At 31.6% G+C, this 26,520-nt stretch overlaps 4 protein-coding genes across 4 annotated transcripts in view; 2 read left to right on the plus strand and 2 right to left on the minus strand.

Moving 5' to 3' along the window:
• LOC114178612 (protein NRT1/ PTR FAMILY 2.11-like) overlaps window positions 1–2,880 on the minus strand; it is a 3,806-nt gene extending 926 nt beyond the window's left edge. The window contains exons 1-4 of the mRNA XM_028064620.2: window positions 2,619–2,880; window positions 2,309–2,526; window positions 1,613–2,172; window positions 1–137 (exon numbers count right to left, since the gene is read on the minus strand). The exon at window positions 1–137 is cut by the window's left edge and continues 926 nt beyond it. Of these exons, the coding sequence (XP_027920421.1) occupies window positions 1–137; window positions 1,613–2,172; window positions 2,309–2,526; window positions 2,619–2,721 (1,018 nt within the window). The 5' untranslated portion in view covers window positions 2,722–2,880. The remainder of the gene's footprint in view (window positions 138–1,612; window positions 2,173–2,308; window positions 2,527–2,618) is intronic.
• A 3,803-nt stretch (window positions 2,881–6,683) lies between these two features.
• On the minus strand, window positions 6,684–9,204 carry LOC114179655 (Major facilitator superfamily protein). The gene is made up of 3 exons (XM_085671008.1): window positions 9,065–9,204; window positions 8,770–8,987; window positions 6,684–8,407 (listed from the first exon to the last, which is right to left on the minus strand). The coding sequence occupies exons 1-3, from the start codon at window positions 9,192–9,194 to the stop codon at window positions 6,923–6,925; spliced, it is 1,833 nt and encodes a 610-aa protein (XP_085527134.1). The 5' UTR covers window positions 9,195–9,204; the 3' UTR covers window positions 6,684–6,922.
• Window positions 9,205–15,559: 6,355 nt separating this feature from the next.
• Window positions 15,560–19,731, plus strand: LOC114176720 (LRR receptor-like serine/threonine-protein kinase FEI 1). Its single transcript, XM_028061849.2, has 13 exons — window positions 15,560–15,821; window positions 16,067–16,205; window positions 16,293–16,364; window positions 16,457–16,528; window positions 16,636–16,707; window positions 16,827–16,898; window positions 16,977–17,048; window positions 17,496–17,602; window positions 17,731–17,913; window positions 18,022–18,354; window positions 18,457–18,711; window positions 19,041–19,174; window positions 19,269–19,731. Exons 1-13 carry the CDS (start codon window positions 15,743–15,745, stop codon window positions 19,488–19,490), a joined length of 1,812 nt encoding a protein of 603 aa, XP_027917650.1. The 5' UTR covers window positions 15,560–15,742; the 3' UTR covers window positions 19,491–19,731.
• A 2,197-nt stretch (window positions 19,732–21,928) lies between these two features.
• On the plus strand, window positions 21,929–24,126 carry LOC114176851 (Integral membrane HPP family protein). The gene is made up of 5 exons (XM_028062029.2): window positions 21,929–22,368; window positions 22,537–22,670; window positions 23,327–23,474; window positions 23,569–23,675; window positions 23,772–24,126. The coding sequence occupies exons 1-5, from the start codon at window positions 22,053–22,055 to the stop codon at window positions 23,811–23,813; spliced, it is 747 nt and encodes a 248-aa protein (XP_027917830.1). The 5' UTR covers window positions 21,929–22,052; the 3' UTR covers window positions 23,814–24,126.
• The last annotated feature ends 2,394 nt before the right edge of the window (window positions 24,127–26,520 follow it).

The following is a 26,520-nucleotide window of genomic DNA, read 5'->3' on the forward strand; positions in this document are numbered from 1 at the left end:
CCCAAATGGGGATCACTCTTATCAAACATTTCAACTCTTCCACTTGTTGCATGGTGCTGAGATTCCAAGGATCAGAAGCAGACCCGTCAGGGTTTATCTCATCTTCTGGGGTTATGATAGCAGCTTTGTCAAGGAACCTGTTTATATCAACATTCAACATCTTAATTCACTTCTCAAATTCACTCATACACCACAAAATTTAACGAATCACTCAGCTCTTAGCTCTTATAGTAGTATTTACATATGTTAGATGTTTAAAAATAAAACAAAGTTCGTCATTGGAGTCGTTAACTTTTTCTTTATATGTACAAAACTTCTTTGTATTATTACTTTTTTTTTTTAATAAAAAGTATATATTGAAGTCCAATAATTATACAAAAAGATCATGTTAAATATTTATTTTTTAATCTTAGTACTTTTGTGTAAAATTTTAAATCCATGCCATATTATAAGAAATATATAAATTTAGCATAAACAACTCATTCGTGATTGTTTTAAGAATTTTAGTAAAAAAATGTAGTTTTTTGTACTAAAGAAATGGTTATTATAACACTAGAAATACACATTTTCTGTCAATTTATTTTGAATTTGTTTTTTTAGAAAATACCTATTTGTTATAAAAAATGATTTGTAAGAAATTATTATTAATTTTTTTAAAATATTTTCTACAAAACATATCCAACAAATTTTGTAGGACAGATTTACAATTTTTTTAATTTTATAGAAAATAATTAGTTAAAAAAATTATCTATCAATTAAAATTTTTTTAAAATAACAAAAAATAATTTCTTAAAATTTCTTTTTATGAAATTTTTTATAAAATATGAAAAAATTCTAGTGTAAAATTTTGGTTTTTTTATATATATAAACAAATTAGTAAATTATCCTATGATTTCATTTGTTTACGTTATATTACACTTTTTTATTACCTCCGAATATCCTATTAAATCTACAATGTATTTTTATATATAAAATGTCATATATAGCTGGTTCGAACTAAGTCATGGGCATGTCACTTTTGGAATACTTTTTTAAAACTAAAAAACATGTTTCTGTCTTTTAACTTAATCACAATATGGGATAATTGATTCTACTTGGAAGAGAAAATTGATTTTGGTTATTGGAGAAGCTAAAAAGAGTAAATGTGAATTTGTCATCTTTAATTAATTTTAGAAATTGATTTTGAGTGTCCAAACAATTTATTAATAGCATGAATTAATTTTAGAAATTGATTATCAAAGTTTTCACAATGAAACCAAAAGTGCATTGAATTTATGTCAAGAGGAGTAGTTCTTTCATAAAATATTTAAAGAAATTGTTATCTCATGAGACATTGAATTGTTTAAAGTCATGTACTTGTTTTTTTACTTTAAATTTGAATACAAAATTATGCAGTTTTAGTACATGAACGGAGGAGAAAGATCCGCTGGTTTTCGAGTAAGCACACTTTTAAAAGTCTTCCAACTTTATAGCGTAAATTTGAAAAAGCGTGCTTTCAAAAAGTTTCACCAAAAAGCTCAGTGCAAGAGCTTATGATAAGGTCATAGACTCTACTTCAATAAGCCTAAAGGTATTAATTTTGTGTGACACTATAAAACATGATGATGGTTACCTGAACTGAGAGGTGCGAGGAAGCTTGGAGTTAATAGAGTGAGGAGAAACATAGTCAAAGAGGGAAACCAATGGATACTGTGATAGGTTCAGTCTTCTTTTCTTTGCAGCCACAACTACAGTTTGAACTATGGTTGTTAATGGAGCTGGACCAGTTGCTTTAACTTTGACATAATAGTTGCTTCCCATGTAGAAGAGTGTGCAAGAGAGGAGCATCAAAGCTGCAGGAATTCCCAGACCCAGAGCCCAACTCACGTTTGCTTGTACGTACACAATGAGTGATAGAGATACCATCTGAGCAAAGGTGAAGGTAAAGAAGTACCAGTTGAAGAAACTGTTTATCCCCTTTTTCCCCGACTCAGTGTTGGGGTTGAACTGATCAACTCCAAAGGCCAAGTTACAAGGTCTGATCCCTGCAGCTCCCACAATTAGAAATGCAAATGCAGACAACAGAAATGCCATTTGGCCTGTGTTTGGACCTGTGCATGTTTTGCTATCTCTTCCACACTCAGGTGGATGCAGTTCCTTAATCCATGCTGTTAGTTGAATAAAAAGTAACCCCTGTTCAATAACCAACCAGATAGAATCACAATAATCAGTTAAAGCTAGCTTTCATGTTTCATATTACTCTAAACTTTAGAGAAGTACTTTTGTCAAATATTTTGAAGTCATGTAGTTTGAAAATAGAGATTGAGACCAGAAAGGAAGCAATTGTGCAGAATCCGAGTGTCTTGTAGCGGCCAAAATAGGTGTCACAGAGAAAAGCCCCAATCAAGGTGGATAAACTGGCACTGCCATTGAAGATGTTGATGATATTTGTGGCTGTGATACTGTCCAAGTTGAAAACAGTTGTGAGATAGACTAAGAGATTGGCTAAGGTACCAATGGTTCCTAGCTTCTCAAAAGTTTCATTCCCTGCAGCATCATGCGAATCAGATGAGTGAAGTCAGAAACAGTAACACGGAATTATATATGTAAAAGCATTCGCAACTTTTTGTGATGCTTACCAATGATAAAGGGCATCACTTTCCACCCTCTGTAGTTAATCTTTGGCTCCTCTTTTTTCTCCATAGTCTCTGGTTCTGACTCTCTTTTCCCAACAACGTTCATGACTGAAGCAGAGAGAGAGGAAGCAAATAATTGTTAAGATTCTCTGAATACCTCTCTGATATTCATCAACCTTGTTCTATAATTTTTGTTCTATTCTTTTCCTCGGAGTATGAATTTATAGTGTGACCTTATTTCCTTGTTCCCGGCCTTAGACTGAACAAAACAAGTGGATGAAGATAAAACATTACATTTTGATTGTAGATAACTCAAGCACAAAAATGCCGACAATAAAACGCTTTTTTCAACATTTTCTCTTTATTAACAAAAATTTATAAAACTATATAAATTTGACTTATATATTTATTTTTTTTATAATTTTTATGATTTCAACTAATTTTATCATTAAAACTATGTTTAGAGAATATATTATTAGCACTTTTCCTTACCACATAAACCATTTATCTTATTGATTTATTCTTGAAGTATTAACTTTTCTCTTGAGAAGTATTTAAAGTAAGAAAATTGTATAAATTATACTAAGTAGTTCTCTAATGATTTTTTGATAGAATGTAAATAAGGGGACAAAGTGAAAAAAGAAAAAAAAAATTACATTAAAAAGGAAATTGTTTGGATTAGAGATTAAAAGGGAAAAAAAGGGAAAACAACTACTCTTTTGTATTGAAGCAAAGTGTTTATAGAACTACTTCATAAATGCTTTAAAAGAGATACTCCTTAACTATTAAAATTTGATACTTATAAAACTGCTATATTTGTATAATTTGATCTCTGAAATATGGAAGACAGAAGATAGTCAATAACTGACTGTTGAAGGGCATTTGTGGAGTTATTCCCGGTGGATGATGATGATTGTTGGTTACTGGATAATGATTCAATAAAACTTGTGTGGACGATGTAAAATTCCTCATCCCACTCATTTAATTGTGCAACAATAATTGTCCCGTCTAAATATCGAATCCCATTTGCCTATAAATCTTATCGCATTTCTCATTGCTGTCTCTTCATATTTTAGTCAATACTACACGTCTTTAAGTTCCCATTTCAAACATATATTTTAGTCCCAAAAGTACAAATCAAGTGTAATAATAATCAAAGAATCAAAAACCAACACATTTTTTTAATCTATTTTCTCTCTTCGATTGTGGCTTTCATTTTTTCCCAATCTCCTATTTGTCTATTCTTCAAAGTCCATCGTGAGTGTATAAGACATCTCCTATTTGTCAATTCTTCATAGTCCATGGTGGGTGTATAAGACATGTTTTTACTAGACCTCTCAAACACTCTTATCTCTTTGATGTCTTGATTTTTAAATTATTTTAATTTTCTATTTTTTGTCATGCAAAAGATTCTGATTGTCCTTGAATCGTTTGATGGTATTACATTTAGAAGACATTCCGATAATTAAATCAATAGGTGTCTGCGTACACAAAAATATTAAATACAATAATTAATGTAAATAATTACTTTATTTGGACCTCTATTTATATTATTTGTAAAGAGTTTTTACTTACCTGTAACCTAATTACAAAAGTGGCAACTCTAATAATTTATGTTAAAGTTACAGACTCAAGGTCATTTTTTATAATACATCTTCGAGTCACAACTGAAGTGGGGTACTAAGTGTTGAAAGTGAAAGTGAATGAATCTTTTGTTTGTAAAAATGTAGAGAAAACATACTTCTTCAATTTCTGTCTTACATAAATTAAACAATATCTGTATTTTCAATTCTCTTTTGTTTATAAAAGGTTGAAAAGTGCTCCTTTAATTTAATTAATTTTTTATTGCTGATAAAAAAATGACTACAAACCTAATTACAACCCAGTTGTGTAATAATACGATTATTTAGCTGATTTACGTTAATCGGCTTTTACACTTGTTAATTGCGCTAGATGTTAGATGTTCACCGACCAGTCATATTCGATGTCTCTAAGCCGTTGCTCTTGAATATTTTACCGGTCTATACTACAAAAAACACAAAAAGGAAAAAAAGAAAAATGATGATAAAGTTGTTTAATTAAATAGAAATAGAGACAACAGGGATTTACTTGGTGGTCTTCACAAACACAGTAACTAAGATTTAGATGTAAAAATAAGATACTTTTGAAAACCAGCTGCATCACACAGGAACACCAACGTCAATTCTAAGTGCGATGTGTTTTTCTCGCTTACTATTGCATGCGTAATTAATGAACAAAAAAGTCCTCCTCAATCAGAGTCACACTCACCTTGTTTTCTGGCCAGACAAATTAAAGATTTCACATTTGAACCACTTAAAAGGCATCAAATTTTCTTCCCCCAAATAAAATTAGGTTTTAATTTTACAAATTCAATGTCCCCAAAACTTCAGTGCTCATGCCATAATAGAATCAATCTTGTCATGAGTTGACTCTTATTGGGGTCGTTCTCCATGGTTCCACGTGAATGAAAATGGAAGAACAATAATATGTATTCTTTTTATTTTTATTTTTCATCTTTAATTTACAAAAGTCACAACTTTTCTTTAACTTTAATTAAAAATAAAATAAGTTTATAGTATATAAGAAAGTGAAATTACACTTTACAAATCATTATTGTATACTTTAAGGTAGACTTAAAAATTTGTTTTATAATATGATATTAGAATCGTGAGTCTGAATTGAATTTCTCTTAACAAAATTTATCGTCTGTTGGATTCATAGTTCGATGTCGGATAATTTGTTCTCTAATCTGTTCTCAATTCGGCTCATGTTTTCAAGATTTGTACAGGAAAAAGAAAAGAAAAATTTTTCTTACGCAAATCTTTGAAAACAAGATAATAGTTTTGTGATTAAAAAAAAAAATGTCTGAGACGTGAGTCAAACACGTGGTGATGAAATGAAAGAAGAAAAAAAGGATTTGCCAACAAGCAAAATAAGTTTGGTTAAATACTCCACTCTACTGGCTCTGACTCGTAATTGAAAAAAAGAGCTCTTTTTGGACGCATTTCAAGAAGAGAGAGAGTTGAATAAGGAAATTCAAGAAAATATATCAGAGAGTTTGTCGTCATTCATTCCCCTTCATCTCCACCATCACTTAGATTAATTCGTTAAACTATCCTTAATTGAATACAGAACTTAATAGTTTAATAAACCCTTTAACTTTATCAGATAGACAAGATTATTGTATAGTATCTGAAAAGTGTTGCAAAATTATATTATATAGTTCTTATGATCTCTCGTGTTGAAATGAGTCTTACTTTCCGATGGAGAAGAAGACGGGTATAATTCATTGAATTTTGTATCGGTCTGAGCGTGTAAACGCGTTCTCCACACACTTTTCTAAATTGAGAGTTGGATGTGTTGGACGTTTGTGCAAGTGTGGGGTGAAGAAGACGATTAATCATACACTGTACGTTGAACTCTTGGCGTGGTGTCGCACAATAATTCATCTTTTGTTTTTTGTATCAAGAAATCAATTTCTAAACGTAAACTCACGCCTACATCTCAACCTCTTTTCTTTTAGGAAGCAATCTTTTTCGATAGAATATTCTACATCTCTGTGTTCACGTTTCCAATATATGAATAAGAGTAATTAATATTTTCAATTCAATATTATTTAAAATCTAAAATACAAATATGTTTAAAACAAAGTGCATATTTAATTAGAGTGATGAGGAGATAGTTCTTACTCCACTTCAAGACGCTATTACATCATTAAATTTCTCTGAAATAGGGTAAGTTGAAATGCTAATGTAAAATGATGCAAATAACATGCCGGATTTGGGCCACCAAATGAAACAATTAGAATGGTGTTTGTGTAAACTGTATAAACCAAACCAAATCAAATCAAACATGAACTTACAATTAGTTTTCATTAAATTGATTCGCTTATACATGTTTTAGTTTAAGGTACTGAGTTTGTTTTTACATAATGTGTCCCTTAAATTTAGATAGTACATGATGGGAAAATGTGAATAAACAAAAAGGATTTTTGTCTCTAAATGGGAGACAACTAAAGAGGTAAACTAAAACCGAAATAAACTTAAATTTGTGAAAGAAGAGATTTATCTATTTATATATATGTGAAAGTCTAAAACTTAAGGAAGCAAATTTTGAACTAAAAGTTCTAAACTATTATTTAATGACTAAGTGTTTGAGACACAAGGATAAAAAGTAAAAGACAAAAACTACGCCAAAACATAATTACATTTAGTTTCCTCAAAGAGAAAGAAAATCTACGAAATGAATGTACAGCAGCACTAAAGAACTTGAACTTGTTTAGTTTTTCATGTTGCCCTTTTTGTGGTGCCTGTTGTATCCAATGCCTTCTCCTCATCATTTGGTTCAGATGATTCTCCCACAACGTTTGAATGCTCTTGCTGTGCCTCTGTTTTGACGTTGTGCTTGTTCTTGTTGTCACAATAACGACATGCATACAAATTGAAGTAGATGAAATTCAAACCTCCCAGTGCAGCGATGACATAATAGTAGCTGTCAAGCCTATTATGGTTCAAATCATGACCCCCTATCCATGATGTTTTTCCATTGCTAGAAGTTATTTTATGGAGAATATTGACAATCAAGGAACCCATGTAGTTTGCAATGGACAGGCTCAGAAAGAAGATTGCCCCAGCAACAGTCCTCATGCTCTCTGGCATTACCAAGGCGAAGAATTCCATTATGGAAACAGCAGCAAACGCCTCATTGAGGCCTGATAGTGCAAACTGAGGCAGCAACCATGCAAAGCTTAATGGTGAAACAAACAAACCATGTTTCAAAGCTAAATCACGACGCTTCGTTTCAACAATTGCTGCTACCAACATGCATAAGATGGACAACAAAATCCCAATTCTGATTCTTTGCTTCATGGCTAATCTTGGAGCCTTTTTACCAAGTTTTCTGCCTAGGGGAATGTAGACACACTCGTAAACGAATATCCAAAATGAAAGAGCTATCATTGATGTGAGGTTCATCCAACCAGGTGGGACCTTGAAGTGGGGCCCAATTGACCTATTGCATTGAACAGCTTGAAGCACCCCAAAAGTGTTTTGCTGGTCCATCACAATGAAGCAGCAAATTCCTGCCACCCACACCGGTAGAACTCCAAACAGACATTTCAAGTGTTCAACTTGTTGCAAGCTGCAAAGTCTCCAACTATTCCTAGCCATGCCTTGGTCATTCAACTCATTAGGATCAACTATTATAGCAGCCTTGTCAAGGAACTTGAACCTCTCTGTCTGAACAGTTTCTGCTTCCTCCCCCGATGTGGGAGCAGGATTATAAAGGGTTCTACCAGAAGCCTGCACCTTGCGTTTTCTAAAGGCTGCTGCAATTACTCTGGCCATGTCTGAGAAGATGCTCCCTTGAGGCTTCTTGCAAATGTAAGTGTGGCGGCCAAGTAGGAAGATGGCTATGGACAAAGCAAGACAGCAAGTGGGAATAGCAAAGCCTAGAGTCCAACTCACACTGGTTTGAATGTAGACAACAGCTGTGAGTGCTATAACAAGTGCAATGGTGAAACTGAAGTACCACAGATTGAAGAAGCTCTCAAGTTGTGCCCTACCCTTCTCTGTCTTGATGTCAAACTGATCTGCACCAAAAGCAATGTTGCATGGCCTAATGCCACCGGCTCCTATGGATAACAGTCCAAGACCTAAAAAGAGAACCGCTAGCTGCCAGGATTGTGGAGATTGGCAATGATCACTGTTGTTGTCGCAGGGATGGGGTCTCAGTTGATGTATACCTGCTGTTAGGGTTATGGTCAAAATACCCTGTCAAGTACAACCAAAACTTGTGATTTCCTTCGGTAATTAGAGCAGCAATTACAATTTTGAAACTTCAGTGTTTGTAATGTTCAATCACAGTATAACAATAAGTCTAAAACCAAACAATATAGCTTTCTAATTATCTGACAGTTTATATGATTTATCACATTCTGATATATCAGACTAGAATAGATATTTCATATGTCAATCAGTGAATAGTTTAGCATTTGTTTTCTCATGAATACTTATTGGAAGGTACATGAAGCATTGCAAGGGTAAATACTGGTGGAATGTAGAAATTGATGATTGAAAGAGGAGTCAGAAATGAAAATATTTATGTGCAGGAAGATGCATGTGATTTTCCTTACCAGAAGTGAGGAAATGCTGCCGAAGAAGAGGGTATTGAACCTGCCCAGATAGGTATCAGAAATGAAAGCTCCAATTATTGAGAAGATGTTGGAGGATCCATTCCAAATTTGCACCACATTCACCACATATATGCCACTCAGATTGTAATTTGAGAGCAGGTAGACTGTGAGATTTGCTACCAAACTCATGGATGCCACTTTCTCGAAGGACTCGTTTCCTTTGCAAATCAAGCATGGTGCATTAGAAGAATGAAGATTAATTGTGACGTAAAATATAGAAGATGGATGGAATTACCAATGATGTATCTGATGGATCTCCATCCTCCAGCCTTTGTTGGTGAAGCAGAAGATAAAGAAGAGGGTGGTGGTGTTGGCTCGTGTTCTAACTCTAGTGCACCAGCACAATCAGGGATCGCGTTCTCCATTTTTTATGTTTAGTTCTACTCCTTCACATATGGTATGGTTATGTATAATATACATAATGCAATGTACAAGTAGAAAAGAATTTTGTTTTAATTTATTTTTTCTTCGGTCTGAACCTTTCAAAGCGGTCTAAATTTGAGAATTTTTAGGTTCTTTCCTTAAAAATATAAGATTATGTGTTTGCATCAGCTAGGATTTTAATAACTGTTTTCCTACTATGTTGTGAAATATCTTAGACTCCTGCATAATCCTTGAGAAGTTTGATTTTTTTTTTTATACAAGCATGATATGCATACAAACATAAATATCCTCTCAAGTTAAATGTAAAGGTCAAATTTGGATTAACAAACAGCAGATTAATCTTGTCAACCCTCTTTAAACTGATGTATTTATTATAATTTATTATAATCTTATATCTTACGAACTCCTAAAATATGTCTAAATTTTCTCAGGGTTGAAACAGTCTGTGACTGTTTTTCTATAATTTATTTCAATTATTATAACTATTTTCTTTAGTTTTGTTTTTTATATTACTAGTTTGTTTTAGTTTATCCCGTGACTTTTACAACTCAATTCACCACTTTTTAAATCAGATTTATCAATGTTTTAGCTTCCATTTTGAAATAACAATTTTCATTTTATATATGTCATCCATAAATTGAAATTTTAACTCATTATATTCGGCTCATTTTTCTTTCGTCACAATCTTTCCGTTTTGTAGACCCTTCTTGTTTTTTTTTTCACTTTGCAATTATAATATATATATATATATATATATATATATATATATATATATATATATATATATATATATAAACAAAATCTTTTTCTTGAGTTTTTCTTTTTTTCATTTTACTGTGTTTTGATGCTATATTCTCTTTTTGATTTGTGAATTTCTTTTTTATTTGAGTAGACTATTTTCAATCTTTCTTTTACTTATAATGAACATACTTCAAATGATAATAGAAAATTTTCCGTTAATCTTCTCATTCAAATTCATAAAATTATTTTAATTTTAGTATTTTAATATTGATATTCTCTTGTTGAATATGTACAAACTTTATTTTATAAAGATAAAAAAATTTACAATAATCATTTTCTATTGCTCTCAATCAGAGAAAACGTTCTTTTTATTTACAATATTATCATTATTAACTGGCTTTCTTTTCAACTTGATTATGTCATCCTCAATTTTAAGTATCTCGTTTATTTCTATTTCTCTTACAGGAAATTGTTCTTTGTACATAGATATTTATTTTATCTTCTCTTTTTGAATTATCATATTACGAAAATATTAAACATAATTGTTGAAAAATCCTATCAAATTACTTGCTTTGAACAAAATAAACTTGACTCCTTAGTGTTTTCCCTCAAAGAGAATATTAGCAAGAATATATATATATATATATATATATATATATATATATATATATATATATATAATATGGTTAAATGGTTTCATCCAGATATATAAAGTACACAGTCCACTTGGTTATTAAAAGTTGTACATGAACTCCATATATTGATTATTTGATTCACTATTGTCATTAAAGGATGACATAGTTAATTTGGTATGAACATTGCACACTTTTTATTCTTACTGAAAATTTAGTGAACTTCAAAAATATCCAGAATGAGTAGATATAGTGGAAGAGAAAACTAATTTATTTCTTTTTCAACAATCCCTCCTTTTACTGAGTTACATCTCATCATTTAATTGTTGTTCTCAAAATAGTGGAATGAGATAAATACTCTTAAACACCACTTGAATATTGCTTTTACTATATTAAAGACTTCAGAATGTTGAAATATAATGAAAGTAGATGTAAAGGGTTCACAATTTTTGATTGAGCTAAGGGTGTTGATACTAGAAGATATGCCTTTGATTACTGTTTCTTCATAGGATTTGCAAATATTTAATGGAAAAGTAGAAAAAAAAATGAATTATTTGAAGATTTTTCTATGAAGTTAAAAAATATAATAATGACTTGAGCTACTTGTGAAACACAGTGACCTTTCTATTTTTGTTGCAAACTTCTGTACTAAAAAGTATAATGACCCTCTTCTATTGTATACTATGACAATAGATGGTGTTTTTTGGATAATTAAACACATAAATATAGATTATTACACTGTTCAACATAAAATTAAATCATGACTCCTCATCTTAAATGTTTGATCTTGAGTTCCTCATCTTTTTAGACAACATTAATCTGAAGTTTGACATAATATCTCTACATTTATGATACAATATTCCTATCTTCTCTACCTTGTTTCTATTTTATTTTTTTAATTATATATATATATATATATATATATATATATATATATATAAATTTATCTTTTATTAAAATACATAAAATTTATAATTGTTTTAATTTTTCCTTTTTACTTACATTGATGTGCTTTTTTGTATAGTCTTCTACCATTGGTTTGTTAAATTAGAGATTATTATTCAATACATAACCCATTATCAACATTTTTATTTACAAGTATAAAATTTTACCTAATATTTTTAAATTATTTGTTAATTTAATTTTTAAACATTTTATGTTAGTCAAAATATTATCTTGCAATATATTATTTTGGATAAATATAATTATATTTACCTTTTGGTATTTCATATGAAAAAAGTGCAATGCTTAAAATGTTCATTCTTATAAAATTTGAATTGCACAAATAAAAAATAATTACTATAAAATAAAAGCACTAACATAAATTAGTTTGAACTTGACGTCTATATAAACAAACATGTATGGAAAAAATTATTTTAAGATTTTTAGAAAAATATTAAAACTAAATTTTCTTATTCTTGAGGTAATATAATTAATGAATAAATAACTGTACATGTTTTCAAATTATCTCATCCATTAATTGTAATATATGAAAATAATAGTTTAAAGTAGAGTGACGGATCGCATTATCATAACCAAAAGGGTTACCATACACTTGAAAGAAAATATATAACATAAAAAAAAGGAACTCACCTTTAAGGGGAGATTGTTAGGAATAGTCCAAGTGAGTCAAAGTCTGGATCAAATAGACAAAATTAAACACTATATAAGATGAAAGACCCATAATCTCATTGCCTTAAGGTTTTAGGATAAAAATGGTATCAAATACCTTATATGTATAAGACCAATGTCATATATATAGAACTATAATCTCTCAATGACTAAAACCCGTATGATAAAATATAAACCCAACATACACCCACACAAGTTAAGCTGATGTTGTAAGATGATTGATCAAGTCATCAAAGCAAATCAAATCACCAATATGTAAAGAAAGAGCATAACATCTATATTGAATTAAGTGCACTACAAAGAGTTAAGGAGTTACATCCAATCCTAACAAAAAAAAATATATCTGCTCATAATGGTTTCTAATACAAGTGCAAGGAGATGTTGTCATCCTCCGATAGTTCTTTTTAAGCGTATTACAATATATCCTAGGAACTTTACAGTTGAATATTACAAAACCAGTGTCAATATCAATATACAAATAACAAAGCAAATTTATGTTTTTATAGAAAAATAATTACTACTTCAGCTCCCAAAATGTTGGTCAAGCATGACGTTTCCTCCCTAGGTGGGTTTCTATCACGCTTGAGCTTTTGACTTAGTGGTCAGCAATTAAGCTTTCATCTTCAGGTGAGTTTTCTTTGAAGCTTAGTTGCCATTTCTGGAGCTTGAGATTTCTTTTTGCAGTGAAAGTTTTTTCATATGTGGCTCAATATCAATATCGTTGCTCAACGGCAGGACTTGCAGCAAACCGTCTTACGGTGCTCAACGTCAACTTTTGGGTTCAACATCATCTTCTTGATTTCTTTCATACAAACACGTTAAATTTCATGTTTTATAACTTCTCTATTCCGTATTTTGTAATTTAAGACAAAATATGTTGTTTTACTATAATTTACATAAAGTTCATATAAAATAAGTGTCTAAAACACGTATGATAAAATATAAACCCAACATACACCCACACAAGTTAAGCTGATGTTGTAAGATGATTGATCAAGTCATCAAAGCAAATCAAATAACCAATAGTAAAGAAAGAGCATAACATCTATATTGAATCAAGTGCATTACAAAAAGTTAAAGAGTTACATCCAATCCTAACAAAAAAGAATATATCTGCTCATAATGGTTTCTAATACAAGCGCAAAGAGATGTTGTCATCCTCCGATGGTATGACAAAACTAGTGTCAATGGCAATATACAAATAACAAAGCAAATTTATGTTTTTATAGAAAAATAATTACTGCTTCAGCTCCCAAAATGTTGGTCAGGCATGACGTTTCCTCCCTAGGTGGGTTTCCATCATGCTTGAGCTTTTGACTTGGTTGTCAGCAATGAAGCTTTCACCTCCAGGTGGATTTTCTTTGAAACTTAGCTGCCATTTCTGGAGCTTGAGACTTCTTTTTGTAGTGAAAGTTTCTTCATGTGTGGCTCAATGTCAACATTGTTACTCAATCGCAAGACTCGTATTTGAATATTGAGTTAATTATCTTACGATGCTCAATGTCAACTTTTGGGTTCAACATCATCTTCTTGATTTCTTTCAATTTACATGTAAAAACATTATAAACACGTCAAATTTCATGTTTTATAACTTCTCTACTCCTTATTTTATAATTTAAGACAAAAATGTTGTTTTATTATAATTTACTTAAAATTCATATAAAATAAGTGTCTAAATAATATATAATTTTAATTAAACTAGACATTTATCGAACTATATCAAGAATATAAACTCTCTTCTTCGTATAAACGACATATTGAAACACTCTTGCATGTCGTATATAAATTTGATGTCACTCTTATAGTGAATTATTTATGTTACATTATTATATATAATACAAATCTTTGTATGAAGTAAAAAATATAACAATGACTCAAGCTGGTTGTGAAACACATGACCTTCCTAATTTTTATTTATTTATACTTAGATGACCCTATTATATTATATTGTGAAAATAAATATGATTTTAATGGTGTTTTTTCAAGAGAGAATTAACCACCTAAGGATAGATTATTTACATTGTTCATAAAAAATGTTTGATCTTTAGGTCCTCATCTTCTTTATACAACTCCAATCCAAAGTTTGACATGTTTAATCTTTGTACATCAACTTAAGGTGGAATGTTAAATAAAACTTAAACTCTATCATTCTTATATCACAATTTTTTCATCTTCTCGCCTTATTTTTTTTGTTATATATATATATATATATATATATATATATAAATTATCGTTTATTAAAATACATGAAATTTATAACTTTTAAAATTTGTCCTTTTTACTTAGATGTGTTTTTGTGCGATCTTGTACCATTGAAAATATTTATTTTAATGATGATTTTTATTTTTGTTTTGTAAAAGAAAAATTATATTTCAGTTTATTCAATTAGAGCTTATTGTTGAATACATAATCCCATTATCAACATTTTACCTACATATTTTTAAATTATTTGTTAGCCACAATATTATCTTGCAACATATTATTTTGAAAAATATAGTTATAATTAACCTTAATTAGTATTTCATATGAAAATAATATAATGCTTAAAATGTTCAGTCTTATAAAATTTGATTAGATGAAAATGTTACAAATTTATAAAATTTGAGTTGCACCCAATAAAATAAAAGCACCATAATAAAACTTAGTTTGAACTTGACCGCTAAATAAACAAACATTTTTTGAAAAACTTATTAAGATCTTTAGAAAAAATAAAACCAACTTTTATTTATTTTTAACTAAATAATTATCGAGACTTGTTTAAATATATCAGTTTAATACTATTTTTAAAGACGTGTCAATTAATTCACAAGTGTCACTTTTTTTTTAACGTGTTGAAGAAGTAGGAAAAAACAAGAACATAGGAACTATCGATAGTTTTTTTTTTTTTTCAATTTAATCTAATTGTATTATCGTTAAAATTTAAAGATAAATATATCTGACATTTATCTGCCACCGTAAAACAATCATCACGCGCTACTGCTGATGTGCTTCTTACTTCTCTAGTATTTGGCTCCTACAGATTACAGTTTTGTTTGATTTGGCACCTACAGATCACAGTTTTGTTTGAGTTGGCGAGTAAGTTTACACCCACACAAACTCGAGTGGTTTAAGAGTGTATTTTTGAATTTCGGAATTTCGTTCTGAACAACGATTGCTTCAACCTGCACCACTTTTCATTCCGATTTTCAAAATACTTGTCCTTTTTCCCTATCTATATCAAATATTTGAGTAATTAAGTTTTATAACAAATAAAATAAAGTAAAATATCAGAGTAGGACCAGAGCACTCTCTTACCTTTGCATGGAATTATTCTCACTGTTTTCCCTATAAGATACACTAGTTATGTTGAGTTCAAACATGAAAGTTAAACCATATGGTAACATCTGGGTCTCCATTGTTATCACACTCCCTACCCTACCCACACTTTTTTCCTACTGAATCATCACTTTAAAGCCATACTCTGTTGGTGGCTAGTTTCAGTTTCACTCATAGAAAGTTCAAATTTTCTGAGACTGAAAATTGAAATGGGGATTGTAGCATGCATTTCTCTGGTGATTATGGTGACAGTTTTCTGTCCTTCTTCTCTTGCTCTCACCAAGGATGGTTAGAACTATGAATCTCTTCTTTTTTTCTATGCTACAAATTCTCTTCTATACTTTTGTTTAGTTTTTTTTTTCTTTTTGTGGGGGGAGAATAAATGCATTCTGGGTACTTTTTCGGCTTCCTACTTGGAAGTTTATCTTTGTCATTCTCTCTCCAAATCTTTGTAAAATGTTTCTTGTGAGAACTGGAGTTTAAAGTTGTGAACTTTAACTCTCTTAAGCATTTTTTTTTTTTTCATCTGTTAGGCCTGACCTTGTTGGAAATCAAAAGTGCTTTGAAGGATACTACGAATGCTCTGAGCAACTGGCAAGAGTCTGATGAGACTCATTGTAACTGGACTGGTATCTATTGCCACCCTGGCGATGAGCAAAGAGTTCGCATAATGTATGCAAACAACACATGCACTTCATTCTGTTTAGTTTTTTCCCCACTTTCTCAGCTGAGTATGACACTTTGTGTTTTGTTCTTCAGAAATCTGCCATACTTGCAACTTGGCGGAATTTTATCTCCCAGCATTGGTAAACTCAGTGGACTACAAAGACTGTAAGTAGAAAACAAGTTTCTCTCTTCATTGCTAAGCTTGCGCATGATACTTTTATCATTCTCATTCCATATGATGGCTTGCAATGAATCAGGGCACTTCATCATAACAACTTGCATGGAACCATTCCTAAAGAACTTACCGATTGTTCTGATCTAAGAGCACTGTAAGTGAAATGGTTCACTCCTAAAGAAGTATTTATTAATTTATTATAAATTGCAGTGCTTTTATGTTATGTCCATGGTGATGTGTCTCGTCTGATTGTCTTCAAAGGTACTTGAGGGGTAACTTTTTCCGAGGATGCATACCGTCAAACATTGGAAATATTCCATATTTGAATATACTGTAATTCCTTGTTCCTTGCTTTTCTCACTATTTCTTTATGATTCTTTGAGCTTGCTTCTACACTTTGTTCTCAGCTGCATTTTAATTTATCTGGAATTTACTACATAATTTAAATACAGGGATTTATCCAGTAACTCATTGAAAGGTGCCATACCTTGCTCTATTGGCCATCTCTCACAGTTGCAAATTCTGTAAGTCAGTGTAGCCTAAACCTCTCTGGCATAATGATATTAATAACTTTATGATTCATTTTTTCCTCCCTGTCTTAGGAACTTGACTATCAATTCCTTGTCTGGTGAAATTCCTGAATATGGAGTACTGAGCAACTTTGGCATATACTCGTATGTACACCTTCCTTATTGCGGTTTATATTATACCTTGTAACATGCAGACTAATTATTCGCACTCATGGATTACAGTAAGGTGATAACCTTACCTTACAATGTGACTGTTGCGTTTTAAATTATCGAAGTCAAGCATAGTGTTTGATTACTTGTAAACTATTTGAATGGTAAAAATTGTGTATCAAAGATTGAAGTCAACATTTCACTTTTGATTTCTGAACTTGTACCCTATATCTTTTTAATATGTAAGGTAAAAAAAAAAAAATTCATTTTGTGTTGAAGTTTTCTTTGCTGTTAGAGTTAGTTCATGTGATCGCAGACAGCAGCTAATTTTGTAGTTGGACATGAATAACGAGATTATGTTAATGTATTTGCACTATGAACAGCAAGGTGGTTCTATTATATGTGTACTTTTGTAATGACAAATTCATTGTATGTAAATAGGTTTGAGGGAAATCCAGGTCTCTGTGGGCGGCAAATCGAAAAGCCATGTCGGACATCACTTGGTTTTCCTGTTGTGCTCCCCCATGCTGAAAGTGATCAAGCTGCAGGCAAGTCTCACCCTTGGATTTGATTTTCCTAAATACTATCTAATTTCCTTGATTTAGAACTACCATACATATTAAAGAATTATGGTCACTGTTTTGTATGATAATCCTTCTCACTTCAATGTATGCAGTCCCTGCCAAAAGGTCTTCACATTTCATGACCATTATGCTAATTTATGCAATAGCAATTATGTGTGTCGCACTTGTCATGGTCTTTGCATATCTGTGGACTCGTTTGATACCAAAGAATGAACAAGCTGCAAAGAGACACACGGTAGTCAAGAAACAAAAGAAACAAGTTCATCCAAGAACAAGTAAGAAGAGTGATGTTTCAAATTTGACAATCTCCTATTAACTACCAGAAGGAAAAAAGAAAAGAAAATCTTCTCTCTACTCATAGATGCTAACATAATCTTTAACAGGCGCAAAACTTATTGCTTTCCATGGTGATCTGCCATATACATCGTCTGAGATCGTAGAGAAGCTAGAGTATCTAGATGAAGCGGATATAGTAGGATCCGGAGGATATGGTACTGTTTACTGTATGAGGATAAGATATAATCGTTTATTGGCTGTTAAACAGATTGATGGAAGTTGTGAAGGGTCTGATCAAGTGTTTGAAAGGGAATTAGAGGTCTTGGGGAGCATCAAACACAGAAATCTAGTAAATATGCGTGGTTACCTCAGGCTTCCTTCTTCAAGACTCCTTATCTATACCTATTTCCCCATGGGCAGTGTAGATGATCTCTTGCATGGTACGATTCAAGCCAGTAAATTTTATAAAATGTATTGTATATTTGTGATGACTCGTCCTGTAGCTGTGCAATTTTCTAAATGCTCCTCAATTCTTTCTTCAGAAGAAGATCAACAAGGACGAGTTCATAGGTGGGGTGATCGCCTAAGGATAGCTCTTGGTTCTGCCCGGGGTTTGGCTTACTTGCACCATGAATGCAACCCAAAGATCGTTCACCGTAACATAAAATCTAGCAACGTACTCCTTGATGAATGTTTGGAGCCATATATATCTGATTTTGGCCTTGCAGACCTTTTGGTCGATGAGAAGGCACATGTTACCACAGTGGTAGCTGGCACATTTGGTTATTTGGCACCAGGTATGTATTTAGTGCTTTTGGATACTTGTAAGTGGCCTGGTTTTCCTTTGTTTTGGTCTTTTGGGTGCAAGATGATGATACTTCATTCACTAATCAAATTTTCAATTGACCTATACCAAATGTGCTAAAAGAGTGCTGAATGATATGCTAGATAGTTATTTCTAATGTATATAGTATGTAATAATTGGTCAAATGCTAAGGATACTAGACTACTCAAAGCATTCCTCAAGTTCTCCCGTACCAAGATCTTGTTAATTTATTCAATACTGTATATCAAGTGATTTTCTGAATGTAAAGAGGTAAACTACTGTTATTTACGTGTCAACCAGAGTATCTACAAAGTGGAAGAGCAACTGAGAAGTCAGATGTGTATAGCTTCGGAGTTCTTTTACTCGAACTTGTAACTGGGAAGAGGCCAACAGATCCATCATTTGTGAAAAGAGGTTTAAATGTTGTTGGCTGGGTAAGCTAAGCTTTTTAACCCTCAATGAAAATCTCTGGTAACACAGGAAAGTTTTTCGAACATAATTTTCTGAACCTTATTCAATCATTTGCAGGTGAACACATTAATGAGGGATAACAGATTGGAAGACGTGGTGGACAAAAGATGCAGAAAAGTAGATCCAGAAACCGTTGAGGTAATTCTTGAGCTAGCAGCAAGATGCACTGATGGAAATGCAGATGATCGTCCATCAATGAACCAGGTGTTACAGTCGCTGGAACAAGACGTTAAGTATCCTCCTCCAATCTTGTTTTATGAGTCTGAGTTCGATTACTGATGATAAAAGTAATCCTATCCACTGCACCCTTTGTGTGTGTCCCTTTTCCTTTGTGTTGCATTCTAGTTTTACTTTGCAGCAGATGTCCTGCAGCAATCCCTTGTGAATAAAAGTTTCAGTTATCTGAAACTGAAACACTTGTTTTTCCGTTCAATAACCAAAGGGACAACTTAGATATAGCAGTGGGCTTTTGTATTTGGAATGACCTCCATTCTAGCAATGTTATCACTTTCTCATGCAATTTTGGTCAATTAGAGGTTCTTTAAGGTGAGTTTTTTTGTCAACAATTTTCTACAACCATTAACCGCGGACAAAGTGGATTGACCTATGTGCGCAAAAGATGCCAGAATAGTTTCGTCTGCGTTATTACAGTCTCTTGTGCGTAATTTCAAATCACAACTTTTCCAAACAAACTTCAAATCACAACTATGAAAACTGTTAATTAACACAATTTATCCCTAGCCTCTGAACATTTGTGCACGTCAAAACTTATGAAATGCGTAATAATTTTTTTCCAAACAAACTTCGAATCACAACTACGAAAACTGTTTATAATTTTTTTCCAAACAAACTTTGAATCACAACTATGAAAACCATTTATGACACAATTTATCCCTAGTCTCTGAACATTTGAGCATGTCAAAACTGTTTGTCAATTTACAGGGTAATTGAAAAAAAAAATCCTGAAATTCATAAACTTGCATCGGAAGTCTGATTGGAGTCTTAAAAATCTTGTGCCAGATTGATACAAAGTCCGTGTCTAAGTATAAGTAGGTCACCAATTTTTAATAATTCATATGAATGAATGAGTTGAATTCGGAGCTTAATATTATTTTTAGTTTAGTTCTCATGAACTGTTAGTATAATAGTTTACGTGGTCAACGAATTAATAACTAAAAGTCATTTTATATATATATATATATGATTGCAAAAATTGGCATTTTTATTACAGAGGATAGTATAAAAAATCTTTCAAATTAATTTCTACTTTTGTTATTTAACAATACAGTTTTATTTTTTAATCAAATGCCTCTAATTATTTGGAAGCAAGAAAAGAAGAAGGGTCTTTCTTCCTGTATCTCCAAAATTTCTTTAAATCCTAAAAAAAAAAACTTTTTTGACCATTTAAGTAAAGTTACGGATATCACACTCTCAAGATTATTTTCGAATGTCGACTTCCGGAAGTCAAAATATATTATTGAAGTCAAAATATATGATAAGAAGTCAACTTCCGAAAGTTAAAATATATTATCGGAAGTCAATTTTCAGAAGTAAAAATTATTATCAAAAATCGTCTTTCCAAAAGTCAAAATATATTACCGGAAGTCGACTTTCGAAAATAAAAAAATAATATCGAAAGTCGACTTCCATAAGTCAAAATATGTTATTGGAAGTCGATTTCCAAAAGTCCAAAAGTTAATTCTATTTTAAATATTTTTTATTTTATTTAAAATTTTTGTTTTCTAAGTTTTAAATATTTTTTAGTTTATTATTTATTATTTTATTTATTTTTTATGTTTTCATATTTCTTAATATATATTTAAAAAATAAAAAAATATTAATATCTATATATATAATTTTCTTTTATTCAATATACTAAAAATTAAATATAAGTATAAAAATAAATAAAATTAAAATAATATTAAACTTTCAATAAAAAACAAAAAACAAAAAAATTATTATGTTTTATTTAATTTTATTTAATATTTAAATTTTGTTTAAAATAATAAAACTTAAAATTAAACAAAAAGAATATATATATTTCGTTTTTTTAAATTTAAAGTTTCATTATATAAATATATATTTATATATTAAATATAAAGTTTTTTTTGATTTTTTTTAATTTTTATTAAATTTTTAATAAATTATATTAAAATGAATTTAAATTTGAAAATATAAAATAAAAAAAATTTATAATTGAAAAAATTGAAAATATATGACTAAAATTAAATATTTAAATTTTAAAGAGAATTAAAAAATTCATACATATATATATATATATTAAAAAAAATTGACATCTGAAAGTCTAAAATTTTAGTTGAATGTGGACTTTTGGAAATATCTTTTACCGAAAATCGAAATTCAAAAATAATTTTGAAGATGTGATGTATGTGGCATTACTCAAATAGTCAAAAGAGTATTTTAGAAATTTAGAAATGTTTGGGGGTGCAGACAAAATATTTGGAGGTGTAGGAAGAAAATCTGAAACTTAGGCTTACAATGATGATTTGAGAAAAAAAAAATTATAAAAACCCAAGCAGAGTTTCGGTCCCAAAAGTGAAATGAAATGGTAGTGGTGGTGGATGTGATAAGATTTTGTCTTGTTGTATGATGAAAAAAAAATAATAATAGGAAGTTAGTTAGAGCATTGGAATTAAAGTAATAGGAAAGAAAAAAGAAAAGGTGGTTTATTAGTAGGTTGGATGGTCTTAACGGACGTCCTTTGGGTCTCTTCAAAGGCCTATTCGTTTTTTCAACTCTCAACGGCCGTTGCTTTTCGACGATCCTGACCTCACCCTCTCTGTTATTTGATAATAGAGGGACTCTGAGAATTTGAGAATCATGAGTCAAATGTCGTCTGGAATGGTTGGTGTTGGCAATGTTGCCACCAATTATATGCTTCCATTATTGTTCCCTTCATCATCTTCATTTGCTTCCTTCTGTTCTAACACCACCATCATCAAACGCAAGGGAGTAGCAGTGTTGGATTATTGGGCAATTGGTAACTGTAATCATAGAGATGTTCAAAAAGGAAGGAAGAGAGAACATGGGATTGTGGCATCAACCAACGTTGCTTCTCCGTCTATATGGGATGATTGGAAACCTCTCAAAGCCCCTTCCACTCCTTCCCTCAGTGACATTCTTTGGCCCTCTGCTGGTTAGTTTTTTTTTTTTTTCCCTCTTTTTCTCTCTCTCCTTTGTTTTCAGGAAATTTGAAGTCATAATTTAACTGGAACCACCCACTGTAGGATCTTCCTAACTACACCAATTAATCTAGACAGCTTTAAGTGTTTTCTCCTTTTAATCAAAGAAGTTAATTGAACAGGGGCGTTTGCGGCAATGGCAGTATTGGGGAAGCTGGATCAGTTATTGGCACCAAAAGGACTCTCAATCGCATTTGCGCCATTTGGGGCTGTTTCCACTGTCCTCTTTGCCACTCCCACTGCCCCTTCTGCCAGGGTATAATTGCTTTTAACCAATTCAATGCACTGTGTCTAAATTTTCATATGCTCTTCCACATTGTCAACTATTACAAATGTTTATTTTTTACTAATTACTAGTGAAAAACAATTTAGCAGAATCTTGCTTACTTACTAGGGTTCGCCTAGTTGATAGACTCGTATGTTCAAACTAATTGCAAAAGAAATAAGAAATAAGACTTGCATGTTTTCCGTTTATAACATAGATAGACAAAAATTAAAATCATCCCACAAAACACTTGGTCTAGTAACAAACTAACACGATATCAGTTAAAATTAAAAAAATAAATTACAATAAATTGAAGTCATACCTAAGATAACTTTATATCACAATACACTAAAATAGTATCAAATTGACACAATTCCAATTTATATTACAATATACTAAAATCGTACCAGATTGGCATAATTTCGATTTAAATTCATAAAATTATAATGAACTGAAGTCCGTATCAAACTGACATGATTTCTTCGGTCGTACCAAGCTTGGCACAACTTCAAAATTACATTATTTTCGGTAATTTTGAAGTCAAAATTGCACCATTATGGCACTTTTGCCCTATGCATATCTTGTGCCAATCATGTGATATCTCATTGTTTACTTCAGAATTAGATAACCCACATGTGATTATGCAGAAGTACAGCATGTTCATGGCTCAAATAGGTTGTGCAGCAATTGGTGTTTTGGCATTGACAATATTTGGACCCGGATGGCTTGCCAGGAGTGCTAGTATTGCAGCATCCGTTGCTTACATGATTTGCACCAACTCCGTGCACCCCCCAGGTATTTTTTCCTCAAGGTTATTTTGTTGTAGTTTGAATAAACTCATTAAAGCTTCCAAATTTTCTGCTTAACTTTATTCCAATGATACATGCAGCTGCTAGCATGCCATTGCTTTTCATTGATGGTCCAAAGTTCCATCACTTGAATTTCTGGTATGCTTTGTATCCCGGGGCTGCGGCATGCATTCTGCTTAGTTTGGTGGTAAGGAATTTGTTGTTACTTGAAACATACATTGCTGCTAAATGAGTTATTCAGTGCAAAAGTTTGCTAATTGAAAGACCCCAAATGTTTTTTCAGCAAGAGGTGGTTATATACTTGAAGAAAAATTTCAAATTTTGACAGCTGCTATGCACATTGATACATCGCTTCTGCTGTCTCTTCTAATTTGATTTGCCGAAGGGCCAAGAAGAACATTCTTTGATCAGAATCATAATTGTAAGTAGAGAGCATCCTCAAACCAAAGTAAATTTGTCCTGGATTTTCCTTCACCAAAGTAAATTTGTCCTGGATTTTCCTTCACGAGGCAAGGCCAAAAATGGAGATTAGATGGATCTTCTCAGGTCCAGATATTGGTCTTGTAATGTGTTCATTGAGTGTATTAGATCCGAAAATTATTTGACTATAATGACTTGTAAGCATTGCATATATCAAACTGTGCCTCCTCTATTGTACAGTCCAAAGCCTAACATAATATACATATTTAAAAGGGATCTGAATCATCAAAAACCGGAACAAAGTGCAATAAAATTGTGACAAATAAGTGAATAACACAGTACATTATCCAAAATCATGGCCTGCTGCAAATTTCTTTGATATCTTTGCCAAGGAAACCAGTGGTTGGGCCAAAATGGGAGCGCCAAATCCAAAAGTTGCTCCAATAATGTTAATGACATGTAATCCATCCTCATCTAACATCTTCGTAATTATTGACTTCCTTGTGGGCTTAACATGAACCCACATGCAAGAACACAGCTCAACTTTCACTGGAGCAAAAAACATTATAAAAGATTATTCGTACCCATTATGAACATTTCATATGCTTTTTTGTGCTTGTTGTCAGGGAAATAGTTCCTATTCCAATTTTTTCAAAGGAAGTTAATTTTAAATTTAACTAATTTATGAAATAAGGTATTCCAAACCTGTCCTTGTAAAGGAATGATGTAAAGTGCTAGTGAAACATTTATAATTAAAAGAAAAAGCTGTGGTATAAAAAGTTAAATTAAAATGACAGGGTAAAGATTATTTACATTATCATCCAATCTTAAGTTATCATTGTGATACGATTATTTGTTTTTGAATAATTACTCTAAAAGTTATGTGTAGAATAATAGTTTCTAATGAATCAAGAAAGTAATATTTTTACTAATAATATATTAAAAAACTTAATTACATTTTTTTTATCTCTACATTGCAATTGTGCAGTTCACTCCTCAATATCTAACTATGTGAATTCAAAGACTTAAATTAAATATTTGAATTGACGGAAGAGTTGCTTTGTAGAATTGAAATCCAAGAACCAAAATAGAATTAATCCCATATTAAAATTAAAGGGCAAGTAGTGAATTTTGATGAAAATGTAAATGTGAATATAAATGATTGGATTGGGTAATGCTGTGGCAATCTTTATGAGATACCCGTGCAATTTGAACAGAAACAAAGCAGCAGCAGAAGAAGAAGAAGAGTTGAATGATAAAGCTAAAGGGTCCACAAACAAGAACCCACTAAGCCAACTACAGCACCCGGTGGCATGGTCTCCTAAAAGTTGAAACACACGACACATAAACACCCTTTTATTTTATTTGGGGCACCACAGTGGAACATATTGACTCAGAGAAAATGGTTGTTGATTCTGTTCTGTTGCGCAAAAATGGGTGGTTGGTGTTAAGGTTCGTGAACGCGCTATCACATTCTGAATTCTAATGTGCCAATTGTGATGCAAGCTTGTTAGAGTGGGATCTTAAACATCACTAATTCCCTTCTTTTTAATAGCAGAAATACTGGATCAGTGAGTGGGTCATAATTGTACAATGCTCCTATCTCAAATCTCAAATACCAACATAGCATCCCTTGTTAATTAGGTCAATAAATCCAATCATTCATTAGGGTCTGATTTCTCAAGTGAATTTTGTCTCTACTACGACTTCTTGGCCACACTACTTCATTTGTACGCATCATTCACTTTGAATAAACCAGAAATGAAAGGGAAAAAACAGAGCCAAATCACAAAGCTGAGTTAATGCGATGCATGAGATGATGCACGACAAAGAGGAGCCCACAGGTGATGCATGAACATGAGCGGTGATGTCAATGGATAGAGTTTGGGTTGAGTGTTATATTATTTCTCCTTTACTTTTTTCTTCTTTTTTTATTTTTATTCAGTGTTAAGGTGAATCACTTTTGAAGTTTACATTACTTGTTTTTTGTGTTAGATGTTAAATTGAAGTATGCGTAAATCTTCTAAAAATGTTCTATAAGGTAAGAGGTTTCGTTGCCAAAAATTGCAATAGCTCATGCCTTAGAAGTAATTTATCATTATTTTTGCATATTACTTTATGGTACAATCGTCAGTGTTAAGAAAGCTCTCAAATTTAAGACTGTTGTCATTTTGTCACTCTGCTATGTTAGTAGTATTTTGTTTGAGAAGAATTTGCATTTCTTGTAAATCAACTTTTCAATATAAGAAAATTTAGTTACCTCCCTTTGTTTGGGTTCATCTTCTTCTTTTTGCTTCTGTTCTTCTTTATTTCTATTACGGTGTCAGAACTTGAAGATCCATCATTGAAGTTATTCAAAAATTGTATGTTTCTCACCTTCGCTACTTCTTTGTTTCATCCAATTTTGGAAAAATTGTATGGTTCTAATTTTCTTCTATGGAGGTAACAAGTTATCAGTGATTAAAGGCCATAAACTTCAACATTTTGTTACAAATCAGTGGTTTTGGTCGTGGAAATAGTTGTAATCGTAGCGACAACAGTAGTAGAAAAGGACGAGGTCATTGTCAATTTTTAATGGCAAGTTTGTTTAAGTTTGGTCATATCAACAGTTG

This window comes from Vigna unguiculata, chromosome 3, assembly GCF_037176805.1.
Source record: "Vigna unguiculata cultivar grain cowpea cultivar isolate G323 ecotype 2 chromosome 3, ASM3717680v1, whole genome shotgun sequence".
NCBI classification, from domain to species: domain Eukaryota; kingdom Viridiplantae; phylum Streptophyta; class Magnoliopsida; order Fabales; family Fabaceae; genus Vigna; species Vigna unguiculata.